Source organism: Bombus vancouverensis, chromosome 13 (assembly GCF_051014615.1).
Source record: "Bombus vancouverensis nearcticus chromosome 13, iyBomVanc1_principal, whole genome shotgun sequence".
In the NCBI taxonomy this organism is placed as follows: domain Eukaryota; kingdom Metazoa; phylum Arthropoda; class Insecta; order Hymenoptera; family Apidae; genus Bombus; species Bombus vancouverensis.
In genome coordinates, this window is record NC_134923.1 from 8,097,181 (window position 1) to 8,110,419 (window position 13,239).

Consider the following 13,239-nt stretch of genomic DNA (forward strand, 5'->3'; position numbering starts at 1 on the left):
AAGGATTGAATATAAGAATAAAATAACAGGGACCTTGTACACGAACCGGATACCGATGTATACATTTTATTTCTTCTTATGTATACTTTCAAAGACCTTCGGATATTATTCAAAGAGTAAGCTGGACTGTAGAAATATTCCCGGCGACATCTGATAAAAAGTCATGTAAATTGAAACTCGGGATTGCCCTGTATCGTGGACGCAAGCTGTGGAATCCTGCGGTTTCTCCCAACACGTACTGGCGAAAAAGGAAAGAAAACTGCAGCTGGTCTGAGTGCAACGTTCAGGATGCCATGTAACCACAGTTTATAATCCGTGCACCGACGAATGCTCTCTGTCTCCAGTTTTAAAGCGAACTTATAACTGTACCGCCGTAGACAATGGTTTTTACTAAGAAAGGACAGAAATTTCAGGGATTATAAAGTCGTAGGATTTTGGAGAATTCATGGCTGCAAGAAAATCATGCCGTTTCATTATAATGATTTATTTATTATAAAATTATGCTTCCAACAAATTGTAAAGGAATATATGCATGCATGGAAACGAATCGATCGGACAGGCGATCATTAAAAAAATTTTGTTAATCGAACATTGATACACAGTCCTGTACGCGTTCCATCATAAATTCGTACCTTTAGTTTTGAAGCGAGTCACTGTACATATGGGTCTCTTTATATTTTATAAACATTCCTTTCTTCCCTTCCTTTCTTTTTTTTTTTTTTTCTTTTTTCGCTTTCATTCTCCATCGAATAATAGTTCTCCCGAATATCTCTTCGTAGAACTTTACGTAAGGAAGAACAGAGACGTTTCTACAAAATTCGAAAGCTGCCTACGATAGCGTGATTGCTCATTTTCTAAATTCAGAAAATCCTTGCTCCTCCTTACATAAAACATTTAAAATCATTCTTTCGCATAATAGGTTGTTTTTCTTTCTATCTACAAAATACACGATTATTGGCTGACTTTCATATCATAAAAAACGTATAAAACATTGCTGAAAATGAACCTTTAAACTCACTCGAGGTAACCCATACAGGAGTTACAAGAGAACGATCTACATCGAATGAAATCAAATTTCATTTTCTCTCTCTCTCTCTCTCTCTCTCTCATTCTCTTTTTTTCTTCTTTATGCTCTCTCTCTCTCTCTCTCTCTCTCTCTCTCTCGTTTCTGTTTTATATTATTTAAACCTGGCACAATTTGCGGGAACGGAAGTCAGGAAAATTCGATAATACTCGATCAACGATGAGCCAGTAACAGTCTTCTTGAATATTTAAGCACGAGAAATTCGAATGGTCTTCTGATTCTACTATAAAATTCGTAAACTTCAAAGACGTATCATAGATGATACAAGTGAAAGAATAGACGCAGTAAGAGACGAAACCTCGAAACATGCATTACCGGAGGGACGCTTCTATCGAACAGTATTATGTATTTATTCTTCATCGCGATTGATTTCAACGATTGAGAAATACAATGTAATCCCGATAATCCACATTAGCGATTTCGCTGTCGGAAGCTAACAAAGAGAGAAAATAAAATAGAAATGAACAGAAACGATATCATCGAATATTACATGGATCGAATGCAATTTAGTTACTTATTGTTCATTGAAAGGAGTATCATTGAAAATGCAAACCTATTCAAATAAAATAGTTTTACTAAAAATACTTTTATTATTAAATACTTGTTGCACAAGATACAGTGTGTTTTCAATGAGATTTATCGAGATTACACTGCACTTGATAATAAAAAGTATCGACAAGAATACTTATCGTTTAATGGTTTTCCGTAACAAAAACAGCCATTCTCCTCCTGAAGGGGCGATTAAATAGTAAATAATTTTTCTTTTTTTATATTTATCTCATTTGGTTTTAATTTTCGTTATTTAATAATAAGTGCTAACCGTATTTCTATTCTCAACAAGTTCATTCCTTACAATGTTTAAACATAACAGCCTGCCAGCAGCGCAAAGACTAAAGATATTTCGCTTAGATCGTAATTCTTTTTTTCTTTTTAAACTTCACTATTTTCACGGTATCGGAATCTCTATATCCAATAAACAAGAGTAACACGAGGAATTAGCCAAAAAGCCTTTAGTAAAGATGCTGAGGACGTAGCTGGACCACTGCTCAATGGCCATCCTCGTTATTTTTTCCTCGACTCCTAAATTTGCTTCTATTCTTCGCATTTCTTTTTCGTTTCCTTTGCTTCTCTTGCCAGCGACAAACTACTATATAACGTTTTACTTCTCTCTTTATTTTGTTAACCGCGAAACTGACGGAGCAACGACGCAACGTTTTGTGTAAGCGTTCTTGAAAAAACTCGTGATACAATCACCACACCATTTTGGTAACGTCGCGTATAACTCGTTGCTTATTATTTCATTTTTTTTTATTTTCTTTTGTTTTAACGATTCTTAATTATAGGCCTCTGGCAGAGGCGATTCTTGCGAATGCGTTCCACAGGCATCTAGGCACGACAGATATAAAAGTAGTACGTTCAGGAATATTCAGATTTATAACAATCGATATTCTAAAATAGTGCTATCACGTTCATCTAACTCTAAAACGACGTTTTCATTTCTTTTTGCAATTTTTTTCGTTTTTCTTTCTTTTTTTATCATTATTATTATTATTATTATTATTTGCCGCTAAATTACGAGCTGGTAGCGTTGAAGCAACTATATATCACTTGTGTGTCATTAAATGTCTGTCGTTTGCGCATCAGTGGAAACCTCGCTCAAAAGAGTAACGCCTCAAACTTGCATTCTAAAATTTGTATTCTTATCTTTTTTTTTATTATTGTTAATTATTACGACATCAAGCACGCGGCCATTCTTTCTGACCTTTCGAATTCGTATAAAATTTGTTTGTTTATTTAGAGTATATATACAAGATGTATATCACCGCAAGTGAACAAAAATTTATCAATTAATTCGAAAGGTGATTCTGAATAAAAAATATCATGTAGAAGTAGTTAAAGCTTTGATGTGTTTTTAGAAGAATGTTTAACTCTGAAATAGTTTATCAGAAATTATTGTTTCATCACTTTACTTAGTGATATTTACATTTCATACGCTTTTAATATATAAAAAAATAAAAGAATTTATTCACTCTTTTAGATAAAACTTGTAAAAGAATCAACTTGTAAAATTTTGTCCACGCATTGTGACTCACCCTGTATATATGGTGTTCGATAAACCATAAATTCCTATGATATGAAGAAAATCCCCCGCCAAAAGCAAGACAACCTGTTTTAAAACAATTACGAATAAATCTTAGTAAGTAAATCGTTTGAGCTTTCAGTTCGATCATTAACTTCGTGTATGATCTAACCTGTATCTGCCAAGTATCTATTGAACATCGAGCACAGATAATTTAAGAATGTGAAGACGTACATATGAGTGTGAAAAAACTGTCTTATTGTCAGCGATAGATTTCTCCATACGCAAGAAATCTACAATTTATAAAATACTCTGTGTATTATTTAATACACTTAGGACCCTTATTTACTAGGTTTCTTTTACATCTCATGTTTTTTTTTTTTCATTTCTTTGATAGCGAGTATGTAGTATTTTCATAAATCTCGCGATACCTTACGTAAATCAACTCGAAGAGTATATAGGAAGTTATCAGCATTTTTCCTTCCTTTTCTTTTTTATAGATTACTACGGACATGGATACATCTTCCGAATGTGCTGGGTGCAATGAGAGAAAGCTTTTTTTCGTTTACCGAGATACAAAGAAAAAGATATTACAATACACATCTTGATACTTTCTGATACAAGAGGGAGGGTGGGGAAAGAGGAGAGAGATAATTATGACAATGTTGACTTCTCTAAACGATCAAATTCTGTTGCAGACGGTTGTCGTCGAATGTTGTGACTGCTCGATTGATTAGATCCGACTCATCGCTGTTTCGTTTCTCTCTTCGAAAAAGCTAACTCCCAAAATCACTGCAGCAAAAGAGAGGATATATGGGAAGAGATTGCGGTAGAGACTAGCAATTGTTAGGATCCGGTGGCGTAACAAGATATTCGTCTGCGCGTTTGTGATCGGACAATGCCCGCATTGTGTACGTGTCTTGGGGTAAGTCGCTTTTCCTTCGCAAAAGTGGCTTTGTTTTATTGGAGTTGGTCATTTTTTTTGCCTATGGCAAAAAAGATTAATTTAGACTCCTTAATAAACAAACGATCAAGGACGAGAGAAAGATCGATTCCGATCTGTCATACCTCGTTCGCTTTCGCTTCTATCTTTTCCAATGTGAGCGGAGTCTGATCTGTATCACCGTCTTCGTCAGGTGGAGGGCTGTCTAATTGTTGTTGCAATATCGTGCCAGATGTTGTATTCGTAATACCTTTTAGAGCCGCGTTGTAATTCGGATGTCTCATTGCTAATGCTTCAACGCGCATCCACGCTTCGTCCCTGTCTTTCATAAACTTCCTTTCTCTCTGTCGATCCTACGAATATTTCAATCAACATTATTCCTTCGTCCTTGTTTCGTAATAATTAAAAACGTACCTGATAATACTGTTGTGTACACTCGTCGAATACTTTCTGATTCATCTCCATGAATAGCTTCAATGCATTATAAATCAAGCCGTGAATAGTTTTGTTCCAATGATTTCGAGAATTTCTGTAGAATGCTGGATACATGATTGGTAGGATGACTGCATAGTTATCCGATATAAGGGACATTATGTATTCGTTGTTCCAGTAATACAGAGCCCTTTCAGCCACCTGATAAAAACACGATAAAATATTTTTTATAAATATTAATTCATATAATATCAAAAATTGCAATTTACATGATCTATAACTAATAAAAAGAATATCGACAATACCTGAAAGTGTGGAGATGATACACATTTCGCTAATTGTCTAAATAATGGGTCCATGACTTTTTGAAATTCCGCAGGTTCAATCACATCGAGAATTTCTTCAAGCTCATTCAAAAACATTACTTCTTTAGGGGAATGTGTTTTCGGCCAAAATTTCAGCAGACTTCTAATAACAGGTTCAGTCAATGATGGGTCCTTCTCCAGGAACTGAACCACGCAGTATGCTAATTGCGGATGATATACAGAGAGCGATTTGGCTTTGTGTAAAGGTAAAAGTACCTTTAATAGAAATATTTTGTGTTCTTCTTTTAATGGTAGCGCGAACCCATTGATTATACTAAACAAACAAACAATCGATAAACATACAGCATACTATAAAACAATTATCGTTTACAATGAAAAATTCAAAGTTACCTTCCCAAAATTTCAAGGAGTTCGGCAATTCCATTATGGTGTTCGGTTTCATATATAAATCGATAAAAAACATTATTTATTTGCTTCCTGATGTACGCTCTAAGTCCCAAAAACTTCCCATAAATCCTATGAAGCGTTGTCTTCAGGAAATCTCTTTCCCGTGGATCCTCCGAGTCAAATAGTTCCAAAAGTTGCAACACGAACTTCTGGTCTATGTAACGTCTAGCGATGGAGGGCTGGAAATCCTGAGACTCGAGCAATCGTAAGAAGAATTCGTAAACTAGTTGCAAGTGAGGCCAGGCTGCTTCCAACGTTGGCTCATCCTCTTCCGGATCGAACTCCGCTCCGTTCGGATTCGACGATGGTGGAAGAGTGCGAAACAGATTCACTGCAAACTGAAAAATTTTGAATTCTGAATTAGTAAAATCGCATACGAGTAATAGTTACAAAAAATATTTACACGTCACTGTATTTGTTATAACATTTACGTACTAAGTAATTGGACCCAAGTACATGCATTACATTTCGCATCATACAATTACAAAAATTTAATATGTATTACTGAATTGTAATACTGAAAATGAAACGTAGGCCCTAACAATAAATTCATTAAAAAATAACAGTGCCACGTATATACGTGCCATATATTTTTTATGGCCATTATAAATTCATTACATCTGCAGAAATCCTTCTTTCATGAAACAATCTGTTAGTAATGGACTTATGACCTTACTGGCAATGCATTAAGCAGTTCAGGTTAGGTCATACTCACCATGTTCACCGCTTCAGGGTAGATCGCCTCCGTGATCACGTTTTTGTTCTTGGTGACATATTCGACCATCTCGTTGAGGGCAGTACGCTTCACCTCTTTCCATTTTAGATCCGAAAGAGGATCGGACTCGAAGTCGAATAGCACACAACATTGCCGTAGTTTCTGGATGAATAATTCTTCTCTTTCGTTTCCTTGTTGAGTTTCTAAAGAAAAATATTAGATTTTTAATTATCTAGTGAGTTCATGGATTTTGTGTATTTACTAATATCTGATGAACACATTTCAGATTTCACGTACATTGTATACTCACATAGACCTTAAGTTTTCCCTCTCTGAGGATACATACGCGCACACATGCGCACACTCTACGTCACTTACATATACAAACATGCATACCTTGGATAGATCCATGGACTCTTTCTCTTGGACTCTCTCCCTCTTTCATACTTCTGTTTCCCCCCATAAATTCCTCTCCCTCCTCTATACAAACAGACCCATGAACATGCATACACACGATTCACACCAACCATGGACTCTCTCTCATGGACTCTTTCTATCCCTGTTATACCTTGTTTTCTCTCACACTCGTAAACTCTTATCTCAAACTTTCTCTCATATTAAGTACATTCCCCTTTCTCCCGCATTCTTGCATAGATTTCCATTCTTCTGCTCAATGAATTCCCACCTTTTCTACATTTCTTTTTCTCGTACATTCTCTCCCTTATCCTCTTAAACGCTCTCATGAAACTCCCTTTCTCAATTGTTTGCTACTTGTCTTGAACTTTTCGTAATTTCATACGCCTGCCTCGTAAATTTATTCATTGTCTTTTTCATTAATAATTTCTCCCTCTTTGGAGATTCTTTCATAGATCCTATCCGTCTCTCTTGGACTCTACCGTTTCTCACGTCTCACCTTATTTCACTGACCTACGTCTTTCTCTTTCTTTCACACACTCGTATCCTCTCCCTCTTTACACGTTTCTAAATACACAAGTTCATACAATCGGGGAAAAAATAAGTGAACAGTTAGTGAAAATAAGTACCAATGAAGTTTTGTTAAATGCGGTCTATTTACACAAGAATGTAGACATTGCTTTTATTTATTTACTATCTAATCTATATGCTATAAGGATATATAAACAATAGAATATATGTATGTATATAATATAATATATATACACATTTATATATCCATATATATAGAAAAACGTAGTTATAGGTCTGATGAGTGCAATGTAGGCTGTATATGATGTGAGAAAGGGAATGAAGAAATGTGTCGAAAATTAATTTGTGGGCCAAACTCCATCTTGTAACCGGCAGAAAAAATGACTAATAAATGTATTAATTAAAACGACATATAATAAGTAAAAGTTAAATATATAACACCAGTAGTAGTTTAATCAAACTTCATTGATACCCACTTCCACTATCTGTCCACTTATTTTTGTCCCTGACTGTATATTTTGACAATTACTGGAATTAAGACAAGAAGCAAACTTCAGAGGTTTCATTACCGATTAATAGGGGTCGTAACGGTTGATAATGCGAAGTGAAGTTGGTCAAGTAAGGTTTATTTGATTCTCGAGATAAAACAGTAGCCAAGGCGAGCCCCTGGTGGAAGCTTGGACTTTTTGGCAGGCCACCAGTCGAAAAAGGAATATATCCATCCACGTGAACCATCTTATTGCCCAACAGTGTCTAACGTTCTCTGATATCGGTCACCGGAACTTGTCTCCTTTTCCCCGGCTCGGTTCACGGTAAATTACATCCCTATACGCACCGGTTTCCTTGTTCACATAACAATCTGTTGCTTCGACGTAACTGACCGTTCTTTCGGAGCAAGAACAAGTCACATCTCCATTCGTTCGTCGATATTAATGCACGAGGATTTCGTAAACGTTTCGTCACCTAACTTATCGGTTTGTAATGGACGCAGCGGAATCAAGGGGAAAGACGCGTTGCGAATTCGAATAGACAAAATACCGCTGCTATCAAAGGCCGTTTGAACGAGAAAGGACTGTTTATGTTAGAAAAGTAGGAATCGCGAATGACGCTGCGCGCATGCGTGAACCACCGCGCCTTACAATCGATACGTTCTGACGTAGCTGCTTTCGCAATCCTCTGCGACCGGGATTAAAACAGCAAAAGTAACTTAATTAATTGTCTTTTTTGCACCACAGTTATATCAATTTTAATTTGATTTATAAATTAAAAAATAGACTAATTTTTTAAACAGTCAATTGAAAAAAGTACGCAGTAGTACTTATCACTGTGTGTATGTACATACATGTATTAAAAAGTTACTGTTTCCATGATGGCAACGATGATACACATATATATTGTTGATATCGTTTTCATGAATGAAAGCGAATTTAATTTTATAAAGTGTTCGCTATTGGAACGACGTTAAGGATTATTTGAATCCAGATATCATTTAAAATGCATCAAGCAAACGGAAGTCTGTAGATTTCTGGTCGATACATCGATCACTTAAATGCTACCGTCCATACACCAATTTCCCCACGGATTTCTGTTCCATGGATAAAGTTCCCTATCTGATTGATAATGATCAAAGAATATTCGATATCCTTTCACTTTTTAACTCTCGTTCCTGCTACCTCCTCCGCTTCTTAAATATTCTATTCCTTTTTTTGCAATTAAATTTCGCTTTCATTCATGTTACTTATTCAAATATCTCGATTACGCGCCACAAGATTTTTTTTAACTAAAGTTCTTCAAGATACCTCCGATCAGTCGGAAATGTAGGTCAGTTATACATTTCACGATGTATATTTCTAGATCAAAATCGTCTCTCACGAAAAATTTGAAAACTCTCTTAAGTCCCAGCAGGCGCATACAATGCACCGGGAAATTTTAAATTAGAATGGCGACATTAATCACTCTGATATCTTTTCACATTCAATTATTTTTTTATACTTCGACGAGTACTCGAAGGTTTAGATATAAAAATTATTGAGATATTTCGATTTATCAAAACGGCAAAATGCACTGCAATTTAACTTACATAAAACACCGGTATATACCTATAAGTAACTATATACACTTCAATATACGCTCGGTGCATTCATTAAGTATATTGCGGTTTATTCCTGGCAAAGGATAATAATGATAAGGTTTATTGCTCCTACTTTGGCGACTTGTTACACTAATCAATCATTATGTGGCAATCATTGCTGAAGAAAGCGGAATTGCTCGCTTAGAGAACATTGAAGACATTAATAAATCTTGATGAATTTGTCGCAGGATGAAATTTCTAAGGAAATTGTCTGATCATAATTCGAGCTGAGAACTATTACGACTTTTTTTAAGTCGTTCCAAAAATCAAGCGTATTATAGTAATTATTAAACTGCGAAATTTTATGTAGTTTCATAGATTTATTAACGTGACTAAAGAAATAGTACCCATGCAAAGACTTATTCCATCTATTAAATATTATAGAATGTAGTTCACTTTGAAGATTTTTTTATATTTTTGTATATTAGGAGTACCTATTTTATACATTTTTTAATTACATTTTTTAATTTCCTATAAATACATAGAAATCCGCAGTTTAATAATTATAAAAACTAATATTTTTGCAATTTATCTGGAAAAATCTTCTATCCTGAATATTTTTAATAATAATATTGTAATTAACAATAATTAAATATTAATAATTAAAATAGTTGTAATTTATTTTTTCTATAAATAGCTAGAAACTTTTTTACTTAACTTTTTATCAGATTTTCAAGTAACAAAATTTATTTAGTAGACTTACCGGATAGAAGCGGCAACTTTTGAAGTTCACGATTTTTCGATATGTTAAATCTTGAGCTACTTTGCCGTTTATCTTTCTTTATCACAGGGCCTCCGGGTTGGTATTTGATTTTGTTAATCAACGTCGGTGGTGGTGGTGCGGCGGTTACCGGTGGTCCTCCTGCTACCTTATTCGTCTATGAAAGAATAGAAATAATTTTATAATAATAAAAACTTAAGGATACAACATTTTTTTATATAAAGATTTGTTAAAAGTCTTATAATGCAATGTAAAATTGCTGATACAATGTGTGCATGAAAATTGCATATGTGAAGCAACAAATAATTTGACAATTTGACTATTAAGAAAGAGAATTCCTTGTCTAAATGTGCACTTGATCTATGTTTCAACAATGGAACAACTTAAAATAGAAATAGGTGCAACTTTTATTTGGTTTAATGACTTACATTCTTTTATAGTACTCATCAAAGTATAGTATGTTCTTTGAAAATGTTTCATATCGTATAAAGAGATGTCATCAAGAGAAATTTCATCGTGCTCCATTATATATAATTCAGAAATGATAAACAAAAATTGTCCGCTAAAAGCAAATGTATATGTCAGTCTATGTGTAATCCTCATTACATTCAACACAATTGTTCCAACGTTGTATTAATGCCTGGCTTCCTTGAAAGAAGTTTTGTGGTTGATCTTGAAACCATTTATGCACTATTGGTCTTGTCTCTTCGTCTGAGCTGTTGTCCATTTAGAGTATCCTCTAGTGGCCAAAAAAGATGACAATTACTTGTGAATGATTTTTAGACAATTATATAGTACATAGTAACACTTTTATTAATATTTTGGATCTACTAGTGTAAAATGAAAAAATTGAGATAGAGGTGCAAGAATGACTTCAACACCAATCACAAAACTTCTTCTTGAGGAACCTAGTTGACGGTGGTAGTCCTTGAGTAAGTGTATCCCATAACAATTAGGCATAAGTATATTCCCTCTTGGCTGTGTAAGATGAATTTTAATCTTTCTTGCTTCTATATTTGCTGTTAACATGCTACATTAAATCTTTTGCTCTGTTAAATATTTTTGTGATTGATTGAATATTCTTGAAAATACATGCATATATGTATATAATTTTGAAAGTTTCTACTTTGCTTTTTACCATTACAAGAATAAACAAATTTATTAAGACAAATTAAAAAATGCACTACAATACGAAAATTATCATGGATACATGATTAATAATTTATATGCTTTAAATAATAAATTATTATTATTATTGTAATAATTATTATTAATTACGAGATCAATTGTCGTTTATTATAATATAATTAATAATATCGTAATTGTAAAATAATATTGCATACACAGAGCAAATTTATGAATCAAACATGAAATAATTTTTCGCATTTCAGTACAATCAATTGATAATTAATCGATTATAAATTTTTTCGTTATCGGCAATCGATAATTGAACAGATGCGACGCACTTTAGTTTCTTAAGCAGTGAATTACGCAATATTTACATAAATATTTAATTTTCATAAATAATACCATGCTACTTCATAATATTATTTGTTATAAATCACGTGAGGTCAATTTTATCGTATTAACCATAAATATTATAAATCACATTCTTTAATCGATATACTAAAACCAATTATTTACATTGTAGAAATTAGAAGAAATTAGAAAAAATGTAATATAAAATACATTGCAAAAGAACCGACTAAATTTACATACCAATCAGCGAATAAGATAAAAATTATATAAATATAATGCCAAACTCACAAGCTGAATTAATTTGCTATACAATAATGAACATATTATTCTTTGCAGTTTATTAACATTGTTTAGCATATATTTAATTGCGCGGTAATTCCATGCTTGGAATTCGCTCCATTCATACCGTAAGTGATTGCACTCCACATAGATTGTACATTAATTATGTTCAGGAAGCGTGTTAGAAAATAACGCATTATTCCGCTTATCTTTGAAATCATAAATTATTTTAACGAGGAAAGCCACATATGCTCGCGTGTAACGAAATGATAAGAAACATAAGCCAAAGAGAAATATATATCAGTTAATTCGTAAGGCATCTTTCGTTTACATCGTTTTCTATTTATCAACTAAGTCCACGCTTAAGCGCCACCTGTGCCAAGCAACATTTTTTTCAATGAGAACTTTAAAATTGTTTTACGAAACAGTATTCGTGTAATACTCGCTAAATAAAAAAACAATACTGAGTAATTATATGGCAAGAGAAGCGTGTATTTTGAAATAAACGCGTGTACACAGCTCGGTGAAGAGAAACATTTCAGGTGGCACACGATGTCGAAGATGGACTCTGGATCGTTTTCAGAGGATAAATGATAAATGAAGTTTCTCAGAGAAATGACACGACACCAAATAATTTTAATAAACGAATCGGTGACGTGCGTAAACATGAAAAGAAAAGATCCGCGACAGAAAGAATCAACTATGACAGAAGTCGACTCGAATTGAATCGAGCCACATCAATAAGAACATAGAAGAACGATATAACCTCACCTCGTCACTGGTCTCGCCGTCCTTGCCGTTCTTTCCCTTGTCCTTGCCAATCTTCGTCGCATCCTAGAACAAAACGAGTTAATTGCACCGCTTTATACCAGCGTACAATGCCACGACAGCACCGATTCACATTCAAGACGCGATCCGCAAATAGACGAGAACTCGCACTTGCGATGTCACACGGAACGGAAACGCGAGAATTAGTTAAAAGTACCATTGTCAGGTTCTTGAAACGTTTGCTCGAGAAAAATGCGCCAGCGAAACGAATATCAAGAAATCAGAATCACGCTACACCCTTCGGTGTCTCGGCTACCGGGGTTGTTTCCCCGTACTCTCTTTACTCTCCCTTCTTTCTTTTCTCTCCTATCCCTGTCATCGTCTAACTATCTATATCTCTCTCATGCCCATAGACACATAGAGACTACGGACTACGGACTCCTTCTTTCTCTGAAGCGCGCGCGTGCCCGCGATCTCTTCTCGTCCAAGGAACACTGTTTTCACGTATGCGAGAGTACCAATCGCATAAGAGACGATTAGAGGAGACAGGAGCGACATGCAGCATAATGAACGCACCTTTTCTTTTTTCGACTGCCGACTCGACATATTATCGATCAAAAATTAGGAGTACGCGTGATCGAGTCAAATGCGAGTTAGCACAGTTCGAAAACACGTAGTAACACATCGATCAGCAGGAACCGAGCCGACACGAGACACTCAGAAGCGGCGGCCATTGGCTACGCTTAGCCATTGTACTTTCAGCCGGCGATTCGCGCCACTCACTGAGAACGCTTAAGCTTACAACTTTTCCCTAGTTCTTCGCTTCAGAAACTTCTTTTTATATGCTCCTTTTATTTCAGCAAAAGAATTCTCGCCGTTATTCGAATTA

At 34.8% G+C, this 13,239-nt stretch overlaps 1 protein-coding gene across 3 annotated transcripts; it reads right to left on the bottom strand.

Moving 5' to 3' along the window:
* Nucleotides 1–468: 468 nt before the first annotated feature.
* On the bottom strand, nucleotides 469–13,096 carry LOC117159929 (serine/threonine-protein phosphatase 2A 56 kDa regulatory subunit gamma isoform). 3 transcript variants are annotated; one of them, XM_033340167.2, is made up of 9 exons: nucleotides 12,927–13,096; nucleotides 12,354–12,416; nucleotides 9,807–9,981; nucleotides 6,028–6,230; nucleotides 5,256–5,650; nucleotides 4,845–5,178; nucleotides 4,522–4,740; nucleotides 4,233–4,460; nucleotides 469–4,150 (listed from the first exon to the last, which is right to left on the bottom strand). In XM_033340167.2, the coding sequence occupies exons 1-9, from the start codon at nucleotides 12,954–12,956 to the stop codon at nucleotides 4,001–4,003; spliced, it is 1,797 nt and encodes a 598-aa protein (XP_033196058.1). In that variant the 5' UTR covers nucleotides 12,957–13,096; the 3' UTR covers nucleotides 469–4,000. The 3 variants fall into 3 exon arrangements, with proteins under 3 accessions (XP_033196058.1, XP_033196068.1, XP_033196078.1); XM_033340177.2 differs by lacking the exon at nucleotides 12,927–13,096 and adding an exon at nucleotides 12,568–12,849; XM_033340187.2 differs by lacking the exons at nucleotides 9,807–9,981; nucleotides 12,354–12,416; nucleotides 12,927–13,096 and adding an exon at nucleotides 7,542–8,297.
* Nucleotides 13,097–13,239: the final 143 nt, after the last annotated feature.